A 13,488-nucleotide genomic window follows, 5' to 3' on the forward strand; every position below is an offset into this window, starting at 1 on the left:
ATGTTTCACTTGAGGCACTTTTTTTGTCTTTTAGCTAGGACTAATTTCAACTCAGAAGATTTTAACAGTCATTTTCCTATCAGAAAGAACCTCAGTTTTAGTTGGAATGAGCTGGTCTTAGAAATGAAACTACTTGGAGGTAGCATGCCAGAGTTTGTGTGCGTGTGTGTGTGTGTGTGTGTGTGTGTGTGCGCGCGCGCTTGTGTGTGTGTGTGTGTGTGTGTGTGTGTGTGTGTGTGTGTGTGTGTGTGTGTGTTTGTATTCAACTGCAGGAGAGTGGTAAAAGGCAAAACATTAACTAGATAAGATGGGCCAACAGCGTCAACAGGGGAACTAAGTAGTCCCTGCACAGCTAACATTAGTAGCACCAACTCCAGCATAATAGTTTAAAGCTGTGATAAAGATGCAACATCTGTACTACCAGGTGATAAACTGGCAATGGAGAGACTGATGCCAAGAATACCAAAACTAGTGGGATCAGTGCCAGAATATCAGTTCTACTGATGTGTGTGGGACTGCTATAACCTGTACAAAGAGAAAGATTATGTTTGGCAGGGTCAGTGTCAGTACCATCATGAATGGAACCAACATCAGTGACTATTACACCAGTAAAAAAGACAGTTGAACAACCAGTTATGCTTAAGCAACCCCCTAAAACCCCAACATCATGAGGCAGGGATCTGGCTATATGAAGGGGGTTTACACTCCAGTATTTTTATAGATGCTAACAACTGTAGTCAGTTTATGATAAATAAGGAAATCAGTACAATGAATGGTGGGGAGGAAAAGGTTGATTCTTTCTCCAAAAGAGACAGATATCCAGTGGGGGATTTCACAATGGTTTAAGAAAACAGTTTAAGTTTCGAATTCCCTATCTGCTTTAATGACTGAAGCCTTCATATCAGACTTATTTCTTCTAACTTTTCTCTCATCTGATGTTTATGAAATAAACCAAATTCTGATTTTTTTTAAATTTACATTCTTTATGGTCTTCACCTTTCTTGTATTCGTTGAACCTATGTCTATCTTTTCAGGTCTAAGAAGAGGAAGAAATAGAGATGGGAGTGGATCCATAAGCAGTATAACATGATTCAAAGGGAGAAAGAGACACAGACATTAAAAAGACCTGTCACATCTTTTTATACGCCTTTTTATTGTGTCTTTAAAATAAATGCAGGGTAAACATACAAAGGTGTTGCCTTAATCTGGCTCAAGACAATAAAAGTACTTTTGTTGCCTGTCAGCAAGCAGAATCTGCCTACCATAGGCACACTTGATTGCAGCTGAGGCTGTATTGAGGATTTCTAACATGCTCTAAGCCCAAAAGTGGCAGGGAGGAGTAGAATGTAATGTGACCAAAATATTCACTATTAGCAGTCAAAAATGGCTTCTTAAGACAACTGATGATAAGATCTGACCACAAGCTAATCACCCTAGATATCCACATCCCACCCCCGTAAAAAATTTCTCCAAAGCAAACTTCATGCTTCTTAAGACAGAAGTGGCAAACTTCACAACACCCATGCGGATGGACAATAGAGATACTACTGCTGAATCTAACACAAATGCACCTTGTAAGCACTTACACGAGTGCATGGATCGTGCAATCTCTAACAGAACCAAGATGCTATCCTCCAAAAAAAGGAAGCCACTCTGGTGGTCCCCTGCCATAAACAAACTCTACAACAGAAGAAAGAGACTATTGCAAAAAAGAGTAAAATCCCATGATTGGAGGAACTCCCTGGTCAGCCTCAGTAAAAAGCTGAGATCCCTCATAAAATCCTCCAAAGCTAGTTACGAAAACAAAATCGCCACTGATTCTAAAGACAGCCACAAAGCATTCTATAGCTATGTCAAGAATCTCAATGGCAACACTCAGATCTGCTCTGAGTTACAGCACAATGGCACTAAATATACAGTACCAACTGGCATACCTCTCAAGTGTACCTCATTATGAGGAATGTACCTCATTTGGGGTCTTAAAAACGTTCACGTTCCTTGAAGTTCCTCAAAGTTCCACATTGAAAGACTCTGTCACACATTCAGTGTTAGGAATTTTTTAAGTGAAATCCATTGTAAATAGAAATTAATCATATTAATTCATTAAAAGATCTTCTTTATAAGTAAAACCAGCATGTTTTAACCATCCTATGACCTTCCTAGTTAAAGTTGTTAGTAAGCCAATAGTATGTGTTCCAAATTTTGCCCATTTGTTCCACATTATGAGGACTAGTGTTCCTCATTTTGGAGATGGAAGATTGAGAGCTATGCCAACTGATACTGCCAACATCCTGGCAGATAAGTTCAGTGATAACTTTACCCCCCCTCACCCCCTAAAGGGCCCATCTCTATACCGGAAGAATATAAAGTTCCCGTAATCACAGCTGCACAGGTAAAAACCACACTCCTCAAAGCCAAGAACACAGCATCCATGGGATCTGACAACATCCCAGACTGCGTTCTACATGAACTACAGAACAAACTGGCACCCAACCTAAGTACCAAGTTCAATCGTAACCTCACCTCAGGCTTTGTGCTCACTGAATGGTGCACAGCGACGGTTATCCCACTCCACAAAGGGGGAGCCACCACGGACCCCGGGAACTACCACCCCATTAGCCTGACGAGCTTGGTCTGCAAGGCTATGGAAAGTATCATCATGGAACTTATAAACAATGACATTGGTAATCTCCAAACTCTGGACCCTACCCAGTTCAGGTTTGTAAAAGGCAGATCATGTCTCCTAAACCTGACAGACTTCCTCGAAGTGGTCACCAAAGCCCTAGATGAGGATAAGGTGGTTCACACAGCCTACCTAGATCTCGCCAAGGCTTTTGACACCATCCTCCACTCTGGAATTGTAGATAAACTCACTAAACTAGGTATAAATCCCTATGTCACAAGATGGATTGCCAACTGGCTCACTGACAGAACCCACACTGTAAAAGTAGCAGACTCCAAATCTGTCTTCAGACCAGTGACAAGTGGAGTACCACAGGGTTCAGTCCTGGGTCCTCTTCTGTTTGGTATCTACTTCTCAGAAGTACAGGCTAACACAGAAGGTCTTTGGCTAATGAAGTTCGCAGATGACTGCAAACTAGGAGCCATAATCAAAACTCCTAACGATGTGGACATCCTACAAAAGGGCCTCACTGAGACAGATGCCTGGTGTCAAAGCCATGGCCTCAAGCTCAATGCCAAAAAGTGCATTGTCATCCCTTTTGGTAAAAACTCTGTACCCATGAACTACCACATAGGCGATAGTCTACTTAACACCGAAAGTGTAATAAGAGACCTTGGGACACAGATGGACAGTAGTCTCTCCTTTGATAATCCCAGCGCCACAGTAGTCAGGAAATCCTTCTACGTGGCACACTTCATCACAAAAAAGAGGTCATTGTTACCCTCTACTCGTCACTCATTAGACCTATTATAGAGTACATCCCTTTAGGTATGTACCTCACAAGACATCTACAACAACTAGAAAGGCCCCAGAAATACCTCACAAAGAGGATTACCCGCCTCAAACAGATGCCCTATGCAGACCATCTAAAAAAACTCCAGCTTTACTCCGTCGCTTATCGCCTACTCAGAGGCGATCTCTGCCTAACATACAAAGCTATGTCAAACCCAGAGCTGATGGATATGCTCCACTTAAAGAAATCCCAATCCCTCCGAGCTACATGCTCTAGGGACCTAAACCTCCGTAACAAACTACCTATCTATATCAAACAAAACTCCTTATTAGCACTCTTCAAGAAAAATCTTGATGATTGGATGGAAGATAGGAAATTAACCCCGGGGATCACTTCTGTGGCTCTGCTCAACAGGGACACAGGAAAATAATTTTCTTGGGTGGCGAAAGCCAGGGTACCTTGTTGGCTAGGCTTATATAGGCTCTAGGGCCAACAGCCTAGTACCTACCTATGAACCTATGAAATATTCTTATAGTTCTGAAAACTGAAACAACATGATTTTTTTTACCAAAACAATGAACTAACAGCCTGAGGCCATTTCTTCCATGCCTGACAAGCTTTCATGTTGTAAAAGAATTGGAAAGAGACAATAGGGAGTGGACACTATGGTACAGAAGCAAGGAGCTTATAGCCTGCAAAGTTTACTGGCTGGGCAGTTCTGAAACCAGGGTTAAAATCTGAAAGTTTACTGCAAATGGACCACTTTGATAGTATGCTCATTTCCACACAACACCAAATACAGTTTCAAAGTAAAGGAAAATGTAGAATTATGGTCCAGAGAACTGAGAAAAAGCAAACTTTTAACAGAATAAATACCTCATTTCTATAGGGTTTTACATACACTGTCCACTGTTGTGTGGGTCCATATCCCTTTCTTTTCTTGCCAAAACACTGAGTCACATTACCATAAACAATGGGCTTCACTATTGTAATACCCTGAAAAACAGAAATGTGGGTTTTATTTTGGTTTAAATAACTTATATTATCAGGCCCAAATAATACACAATTTAGTAACTCTACACAAAAAAAGTTAAGAAACTGAAAGCAGCCAGCATATTTAACTGTGTATTGTTATATTGCCCTAGTTTTAAAATTCAGTTCATACTTGGTCTATATTTACTTACTGTACTTTTTGATTTGGTAGATACCACTGAGCTTGTCCCATTCTCCATGGAGACCTAAGGAAATATTTCTAGTGACTGGGGTGAATTTCATTAAGACAACAGGGAAGTTCCCCTACTCACTTCATCAGTAAATGCAACAAGATTTTTAACAAACATTTGAATTGCTACCATGACACAGACAGCTTTCATTTTAACATCATACCCAAAGGAATATAACCTCACATATATGTAATGCACTACCAGAACATAACCTGTTAACAAACAAATGAATAAATAAAGAAATATGAATCTAAATCCATGGTGTGATGGTAAAATAATCTAATCTTCTGGCATAAGAAATGCATACATAACTTCCTGGGCCAATGACACAGATAGTTTGTTTACAAAGTAGGCTACAGCAAAATCTAATCTCAAACCAATCCTTCTGATCAGGAATTATAACAGTAATAAAGAACTCTGCTGAAAGGGAGCTTTTCTTGCCTAGTGTGACTTCTGGTCAACAAAAATAAATAAATAAAATCCTGACATTGCACAATTTTTTCTTTCTTCACATAAGCTGATAAAAGTTCTACAGATGTAGCTTTCGTGTCATAAAGCAATTATCATTTGTGTACTAGACTAGTACTGACAGTGTATAATAAATGGTTTTGATAAGACAGCACTTAGACACACACACACACACACACACACACACACACACACACACACACACACACGCACGCACTACACACCCTCCTCTCACCGCCTGGTACAGCAGTGACAGGATAGTCACTCTTTTATTACAACAGGATGACATAACAGTGGAACGCTTCCAGACAAGATTTTTAAAGGAAAGGTATAAAGGAATTTCTGTGTTATATCTAGACATCATCAGATGACAGAATGCAGTAATAGACAAAAGGTTAGTTCCTAGACAAAATGCAGAATAAAAAACATTAGCTAAAAAGTGGTACTGGAACATAACTACTATCTTTACTGATGTCCACTTGTGCAGACTTATTTTTCCAAACAGCTTGTATTAAGGTTTGTACTTGTACCATTATGTCATTTGTATTACTGACAAAATAATTCAAAACAATACAAATAAAGCAATACATGCAAAAGGATTGTTCCCAGTAATTTGGCATATGAAAGTCCATTTAATAAGAATTTATCAATAAAAAGTATACAGTCACTACAAGCTATCCGATAAAACAAAGTGCTTAAATGCAAATGGCAATGGTATAAACAAAAGCAGTGGTGTGGAATTTTAGGCAAGTGTACTATGCTGAGCTACAGAACTTACTATATGTTCACATAACAGTATACACTTTGTCAAGGATGAATGAATAAGAGACAGTATTCCTTTAGACATATGCAGTGCTGAGTCATGTGACATACAAAGTCTTTTAGCATTAGTCCCTTAAACACGTACACCTACTTTAATATTTCATATACATATATATATATATATATATATATATATATATATATATATATATACATATATATATGTTTGTGCGTGAGCACTCAGAAGTGTAGCTGGGTGAACCAGTGCCATGTGCCAGTACCATGAACGAGCACCCCAACCCCTCAGCTCTTCAAGTGAAGAGCAAACAAAATACTGTATTCATCTGATTGCTACATTATAGCAATTGGCTTTTACCACTACCCTCCAAGCTCTTCCTTGAAGAGCGCAAAAAAAAAAAAAAAAATGGATGTTCCTTCTACTGGCATAACAACCAGGTGGCCAGATGCACAATACCCCTGCCGTTCAGCCACTCAGGTCCCATTTTTGTGCCCTGTCCCAGACCCTCCTCCATTTTATTCATAGGTTCATAGGTTCATACTAGGCTATCTGCCTAGCCAGAGTGTGTTTGGCTTTCATCACCCATTTTAAATTAATTTTGCTATGCCCTTTTCCGAGGTTAGTATACTGTGCCTCTTTCTAACAGTGACACAGAAGTGATACCTGGGGTAAACCTATGATCTCCCATCCACTCATCAAGATTCATCTTGAAGAGAGTCAATGAGGGACTCTGCCTAACCTGGACTGGGATTTTATTCCAGAGTGAAGGGAGCCTCTGGGTTATGAATCTGTCCCTCCAGCATGTCCTATTTATTTCAGTGCTGAGGTTCCAGTCTCTCCAGCGCGTAGCTTGATGGGATTTGGATTTTCTGAGGTGCAGCATGTCCATTAATTCCGGGTTGGACATGGCTTTATACGTCAGGCACAGATCACCTCTGAGCAGGCGGTATGCCACTGAGTAGAGCTGGAGTTTCTTTAACCGGGCAGCATATGGCATCTGTTTGAGCCCTTTGATCCTCTTGGTGAGGTACTATTGGGGTCTTTCCAGTTGCTGCAGGTGTCTGGTAAGGTACATCCCAAAAGAGGCATTGTACTCAATTATGGGCCTGATGAGGGATGAGTAAAGAGGCATGATGACCTCCTCAACAAATAATTTCTTCTTTTTATAAACTGTAGTAAACTTAAACTCCTTTATTCAGATGTAGCAAACAGTTGCTACAGTATATATGTTTTACTTAAAAAAAATTCTTCTTATAAACTGTAACAAACTGTTTGCTACAAATGTAGCCAATTTTATACCTCACCTGCATGGCAGCACTCAGGTTTAAGTTTTAAAAAAGTTTTTTTTTTTTTTTACTTTTTAACTGTAGCAAACTGTGTGCTGCAATGTAACATGCACTTGCTACAGTTTAGGCCACACATGGAGTGCCACAGGGCTCAGGTTTGACATAAAATGCAATACCAGCTTTTAAAAGCTGATATTGCATTAAAGATCAGGATTGGCTGATAGCACCCCCCAGCACTTTGCACCCTGCCCTAGCTATGCCACTCTGTGTGTGTGCGTGTGTGTGTGTGTGTGTGTGTGTGTGTGTGTGTGTGTGTGTGTGTGTGTGTGCGTGTGTGCGTGTGTGTGTGTGTGTGTGTGTGTGTGTGTGTGTGTGTGTGTGTGTGTGTGTGTGTGTGTGTGTATGAGAGATACATCTCCTTTACTTTAAAGGAAGAGCTATGTACTGCAAAGACTCACTTAACACTACGTTATGACTGTATTACGTGTGTCATATGATGTATAAATTCATCCATGACAAAGGATGTCACTTGATTTAAAAAAAAACATATTTTTTTTATATCTGTACACTTTGCACAGTCTTTTTAATGGAGAGGCTTTTTAACCATTCTTCCAAACTCAGAATGTTTACGTGCAGCAGGTTGAGTAGAACTGTCACTTTTGATAGTTTGAATAGTTACTGAAAGACTTTTATTGTCAGTTCAGTATCAGTATCAGTTAATAATCAAGACTTTGGCTGAGTTAAACTATCATCCTTGAAGACATTTTCATTCAAAGAAAGTGATGACGTCTTCTCAAGCTTTGGAACTACCAGTAAGTATTCAAGTGTTGGCTCACAAATAATTGATTATCAACTGGATTTGATATTTTAATCAATTATTTCCAGTTTCCTCTGAACACCTGCATATCAGAAACTTGAAATATATATGACCTAGAACACTCAACAGTGGCACTTCTCAAATGGTGAGTCCAACCTCTCTGGGAAAGTCCAAGCCTATGTCAGAAGGGGCACAAGGAAATCTGAAAATGTTGTGAACTTAAAGATTGTGTTTATGTTACATCAGTCTGAATGTACAGTGAAAGTCAAACTATGTGTTTTGCAAATTAATAGTAAAAGACAAATGTAGTAAGCTAAATGTTTATTTCACATGTTTGAGGTCTGTCTGCATCTGCTCCAGTAGCGTATATATATATATATATATATATATATATATATATATATATATATATATATATTTAATATTGAGAGGCCCAAAGTACTTTTCTGATCTATAAAGGGGAATTGGTGTCTTTTCTATGACTTGACAGAGGCAAAGTGTGGTAAAGTCTGAAAATATACCCTTTATAGAACCAAAATACATTAAACACCACAAAAGGATAAAATGGTGCTAAAATAAACTTATAACCAAGTAGAAAGCACCACAGTCAAGCTGGATATAGGCAACAGTTTATTCAGTTCCAAACTCCGAACACAAAGTGAAAAGACCCACACTTAACGTTGTAAAAGTACAAGTAACGTTTTCGTCATCAACTTCATCAGATAAATTTCACAATCCCATAATTCCCTTTATACAGACACACTAATTAGCCTATATCCAGAACCAAAATACATTACATTGAACAGAATTTTTACACTAAACAAATGAAACTTCATTCTTTTCCTTCTCTCTAAAACTGATTTTTGATGAACTCTTACAGCAGTATTTCATTTTTTTTCAAATTACAGCAATATTTCTGTTTACATTTTCCTGCAAAACTCAACAATTCATTTACTAAGCACTTGTCATGAAAATGAGGTAGGCAGTTTGGACTTCAGACCTCTACCCATTAAAAACCATGGTGGAGGTAGACCCCCACAAATTACAAAGGCATATTTCTAGATTCAATGATTTACAAATAACAATCTAAGGATTCAGAACCATCATATTGTCTGATGAGCTTTTTCACTGTATAGGTTATTCATTGTGCATGCCTTTTGATCTGAGGATATTTAGGAGTCTACATCGTGTGTCTGAACTTCCACTGATTCATAAAATTGAAAAATTCCTGGCTAACAAATTCAGGACATTATCTGATGTCATTTCATCAGGACATTCGTGTCTAGCAATTATTAATTTCAACAGTGCAACAGTACTTTAACTTGTGGCATCATATGAATCCACAACTTCTGAAAATTTTGAGTAGTAGTCTACATGCAATTAATATTGTGCATCACCCTATCGCCATGGTATAGAGGGATGAAACCCTGACTATGCCCAAAACACTCATGTTTGATTAGTGACAGAGGACCTAGAGGGACCAGGTAGGATAGGATAAGACTGAGCAGCTGTCACTCAGTGGTACAGGGATTGTGTTGTTACTTCACAGCAAGAGGTTCACCAGTTCATTTCTTTTCAGGAGGTACCTTCTGTGCAAAGTCTGCATGTCCTCCCTGTGTTCATGTGGGTTATCTCAGTGCTCTGTTTTCGCTCATCCTGGGGGGAAAGGAGGCAGTTAAGCCCATGGTATTGGTAACATCTACAAGTGGGTAGGTGTATTACCCACATGTAGTGGTCAGGTTAGCTCAAGCTGTTAAGGCAGTGCTCATCTTTACTGAGCTAAGGATAGGGGAAGCATATATGGGAGTATGTATACCTCCTTATCCTGACCAGACAGTAACTACAAGTCTGCAAGCTCCCTGTGGAGGGATTAGTAGGCTGATCCTCAGGTCCAGAAGTTGGTTCAAACCCTACAATCTGGCTGTCACCAGGAGATGAACAGATAGGCTAATTAGTGTTTCAAAAATTAACAAATGGGCTGTAAAACACTCACCTACCCCAGGGATGCTTAGCACTCACCCCCAAAAGATTAATGGGTTGAGTGCATGCAGGTAGAGGAGCTATTATTCATATCCCAGATAGGTGGGAGAAAACTAATACACATCTTTTGCTGCTATAAATAAGCTGCCATTTCCATCCAACATGATTGCAGATACTGTATAATATTATCTCCTCTTTTTAATTTCATTTTCTGAACATGTCACAGGCTTCACCTTTTTGTGCTAGCTGTTCTTTTTCTTCAGACATATTACAGCTGTACAGGGCATCACAAGCTGTTTCATTAAACTTGCTCATGTCTATGTGTGGCTTGTGAATTTTACTTAGTATGTTTTGTCATAGCTGGACTTCAATAATAACTGTCATTCTGAATAATAAGCTTTAAGTATAAGAAAGCTCATCTTTAAGAAAAACAACCATGAATAATTTCATATCTAGTACAGGGAGTGTGGTGATTATGCTCCAGTATCTCAAAAAAAAAATAAAAAAAAAAACAGTTTAGCGCTTCAGTAGCATGAGACCCTGTCTTAACAATTAAGCACTCCTGTTTAAGCTGTTAAGATCAGGTATTAAGCTAGGCAGTAAAACCTGCCAGTACAGGCCAGCAAATAAAAGCAGCAGAATTTGTTCCTGCCTGCTGTCTGTACCAGTAATATATCCCTGACTGTCTTTTCCCTAAAGTAATACATGTTATGCTATCTTTTTGACAGACCTTGCTAAGTGCTTTACAGGTATGAAGGCCGGCAAAACACTCTGTGCTTTTTTTTCCATCTAGAACTAGTAGTACATGGAGCAGATGTAGCTCCATGCACTACAAAGGATTATGATCTTATCTCCATTGTGGTATTTGTGACATGGATGCCAAGATTCACCTCTCAAGGTATGCTGTCAAGATGAGTTTTATGGCATCCATAGCTTGAATACATAATAAAGTGGTTACAATTGGAGATTCAATCATAATCCTCTGGACTGGAATACCTTAGCATTACCTGGACAGAACAGTTACAATCACACCATTCAGCAGCTGTAGTGCAGAATCTTCCTATATACATTATTTAAGCCTTTCTAGAGTCTCAACTGCCATATGCAACTGAGAAAAAATGTATAGGACTTCAAGCTTTTGAAAAGCTGCAAAGCAAGATCAAAATATTCTAACAGTTTATACTACAGAGTCATAATGAAAGGCAAAAAACTTCCAGCAGAAGAACTGAAAGTTCGAAATGTAAGAGGTTTACTGTGTGGTATGATCTAAGCAACAATTTCACTCCATTTTGCTGGTCTTCAATAGATAAAAAGCATCCATACAGGATACAGATCCCAGACCTCAAAGGTCATTCCTGAACATGCATAGTACTGTAGTGGATTCACACGTTTAGCTGAAAATGAAGTACTCAGATTCATGATGAATGAATGACAATGTTTAAAGACTAAATTATCATAAAATCAACCACTTTTGTGCTTGTGAAGGGTGACGCCCCCTACAACAGTGGACATATAACTAATTTCAAAGTTGCTGCACCTTGGAGCAAGGGCAGAGTCACAACTGCCATGACTTCATTCAATGAATTAGCAGTTCAGACAGCTTTCATAGAAGCAGACAACACAGAACTGTCCAGCTGCAAGTTATAGTATCTGCTTATCTGCCAGAGGTGTTCTTGTTCATTCAGTAAATAACCCAGTAGTGTACAAATAAATAATATCTTCCAAATTCACTCAGCAATGAAGATCCTTTCCCATCTTAAAACTAAAACCTCTGTGACTTACTACATGTACAATCCTGTTTAAAAAAAAACTGTAAAACTCAAACGAGAACTTAATTATATGAATAGCTGCGGGTGTCCATTATCTGACAAGAATTATTCATAAATCGGCAGGCATTTTCCTAGAGTTACACTTCCCCAAACAATGATAATGTAATCCTTCAAACTAAAACCTCATCATTAATTAAACAAAGTCACTGTCAGCAGTACAGGATGGAATTAAGAGTCTAAAGAAGAATCTGACAAGATGAACTAAAATATGGAAGCTGAGTTTCATTGTAGACAAAGATAAAGTACTACCCCTGTGCCACAGTAATTCTGATGTAAATTGTCAGCTGGAGACTAGAAATGATGGAAGCAGAGTAGGAAAAGGATCTGGAAATTTTAAACACTCCTAGTCTGGACCATCAGGATATCAGCAAATCACTGAGGATGAAAGTCACAAAATAATACTATAGACTGGAGTTTCAGACTTCATATCCTTCAGAAAAATGTATGCTAACACACATCTTGCTATTCTAACAAAGTTCTAAGTTTGTAAGAGCAATATTTCAGTTATGTCTCTATTTTTGGGCCTTTGCCCCCCCCCCCCCCCCCATTTTAGGCTTTGTCCAGATTTTTTGAGCTAAGAGGTTGAGTGATATGAATGGCATACGTATCATTTTCAGAAATAATGACATATTGCATTTTCAAACTTCATACCTCTCTGGAAAAAAACATGCTAATACAAAACCTGTTATGCTTGCAATGTTCCAAGTTTACAATAGCAATGTTTAAAATCCATTCCTGATTTTGGGCTATCAGCCCCCATTATTTTTGCATTGCCTAAATTTCTTGCACTTAGATGTTGAAAGGCATGATGGGAATCACTTTCTTGGGTTTCAGGGAAATCCAATTTTACCTTTAGTTATATACCAACCTTATCACCAAAAGGAAAAAAATCTAATGAAGAGCCCAGTTTACTAACCTCTATTCTCCCTCCAGAATTACGACCAAATTCTGCCATTGTCTTGAGTAAAACTGGTTCACGTTTGCCTTTTACTTGTTCAACTTCGCACTTCTCTCGAGTGCCTTTATGGTAGTGATAACGGCTACTGAACAAACCAGTGACGTCACGGGGCGGGAAACAGGGGGGTCTTAAGATTAGCCGGAAAAGGGGGGTGTTATATACAATGGTATGTTTTAATTTGTGCAGATCACGTAGGAAGACGCGGGCAGATCTGTTTTTAATTACCTGTGGATTTTTTTCACAAATACATATAACTGTTAAAAATAACTGACCGGCAAGTCATACCAAAGGAGTTCCTTGTTGCAGTTGTGTGCTGTGTACTTTAATCCGTACCTTTGTAGCTAAAATGTGGAAAGAAATGTGCATAATGCTAAAACTACTTATTGGCTGATCGCCGCAAAAATGTAAAAGATAGTGACTGTTGCATTTAAGACTCGGACTGTGCTATTCAATTGCAGTTGTGTAGGTGTTTTTAATTTTTTTTCCAAGTCTTTTGGTTTTCTAATATCGTAATGGGAATGAACTCCATTCCTTAATCAAAGTATAATTAAAGTTCAAGAAATTAGTATTGTTTCAATCTTTGATCATCACGTTAGCCAGAAGTACTGTTTGCAGCACCCGCAATGAGCCCAATACTGACTCCTGCAATCCATAACGAGTTACATGTATCGGTAATATAGCTAAGTAAGACTAAGTTCTGTTTTTATAAGACCCGTTGTCCTTACTACTA

At 38.7% G+C, this 13,488-nt stretch overlaps 1 protein-coding gene across 1 annotated transcript in view; it reads right to left on the bottom strand.

Moving 5' to 3' along the window:
• The window catches only part of LOC122806131 (YEATS domain-containing protein 4-like), a 460,120-nt gene extending 447,317 nt beyond the window's left edge, over nt 1-12,803 (bottom strand). The window contains exons 1-2 of the mRNA XM_044076368.1: nt 12,717-12,803; nt 4,293-4,412 (exon numbers count right to left, since the gene is read on the bottom strand). Of these exons, the coding sequence (XP_043932303.1) occupies nt 4,293-4,412; nt 12,717-12,755 (159 nt within the window). The 5' untranslated portion in view covers nt 12,756-12,803. The remainder of the gene's footprint in view (nt 1-4,292; nt 4,413-12,716) is intronic.
• Nucleotides 12,804-13,488: the final 685 nt, after the last annotated feature.

This window comes from Protopterus annectens, chromosome 7.part0 (assembly GCF_019279795.1).
Source record: "Protopterus annectens isolate FY-2018-M chromosome 7.part0, PAN1.0, whole genome shotgun sequence".
In the NCBI taxonomy this organism is placed as follows: domain Eukaryota; kingdom Metazoa; phylum Chordata; order Ceratodontiformes; family Protopteridae; genus Protopterus; species Protopterus annectens.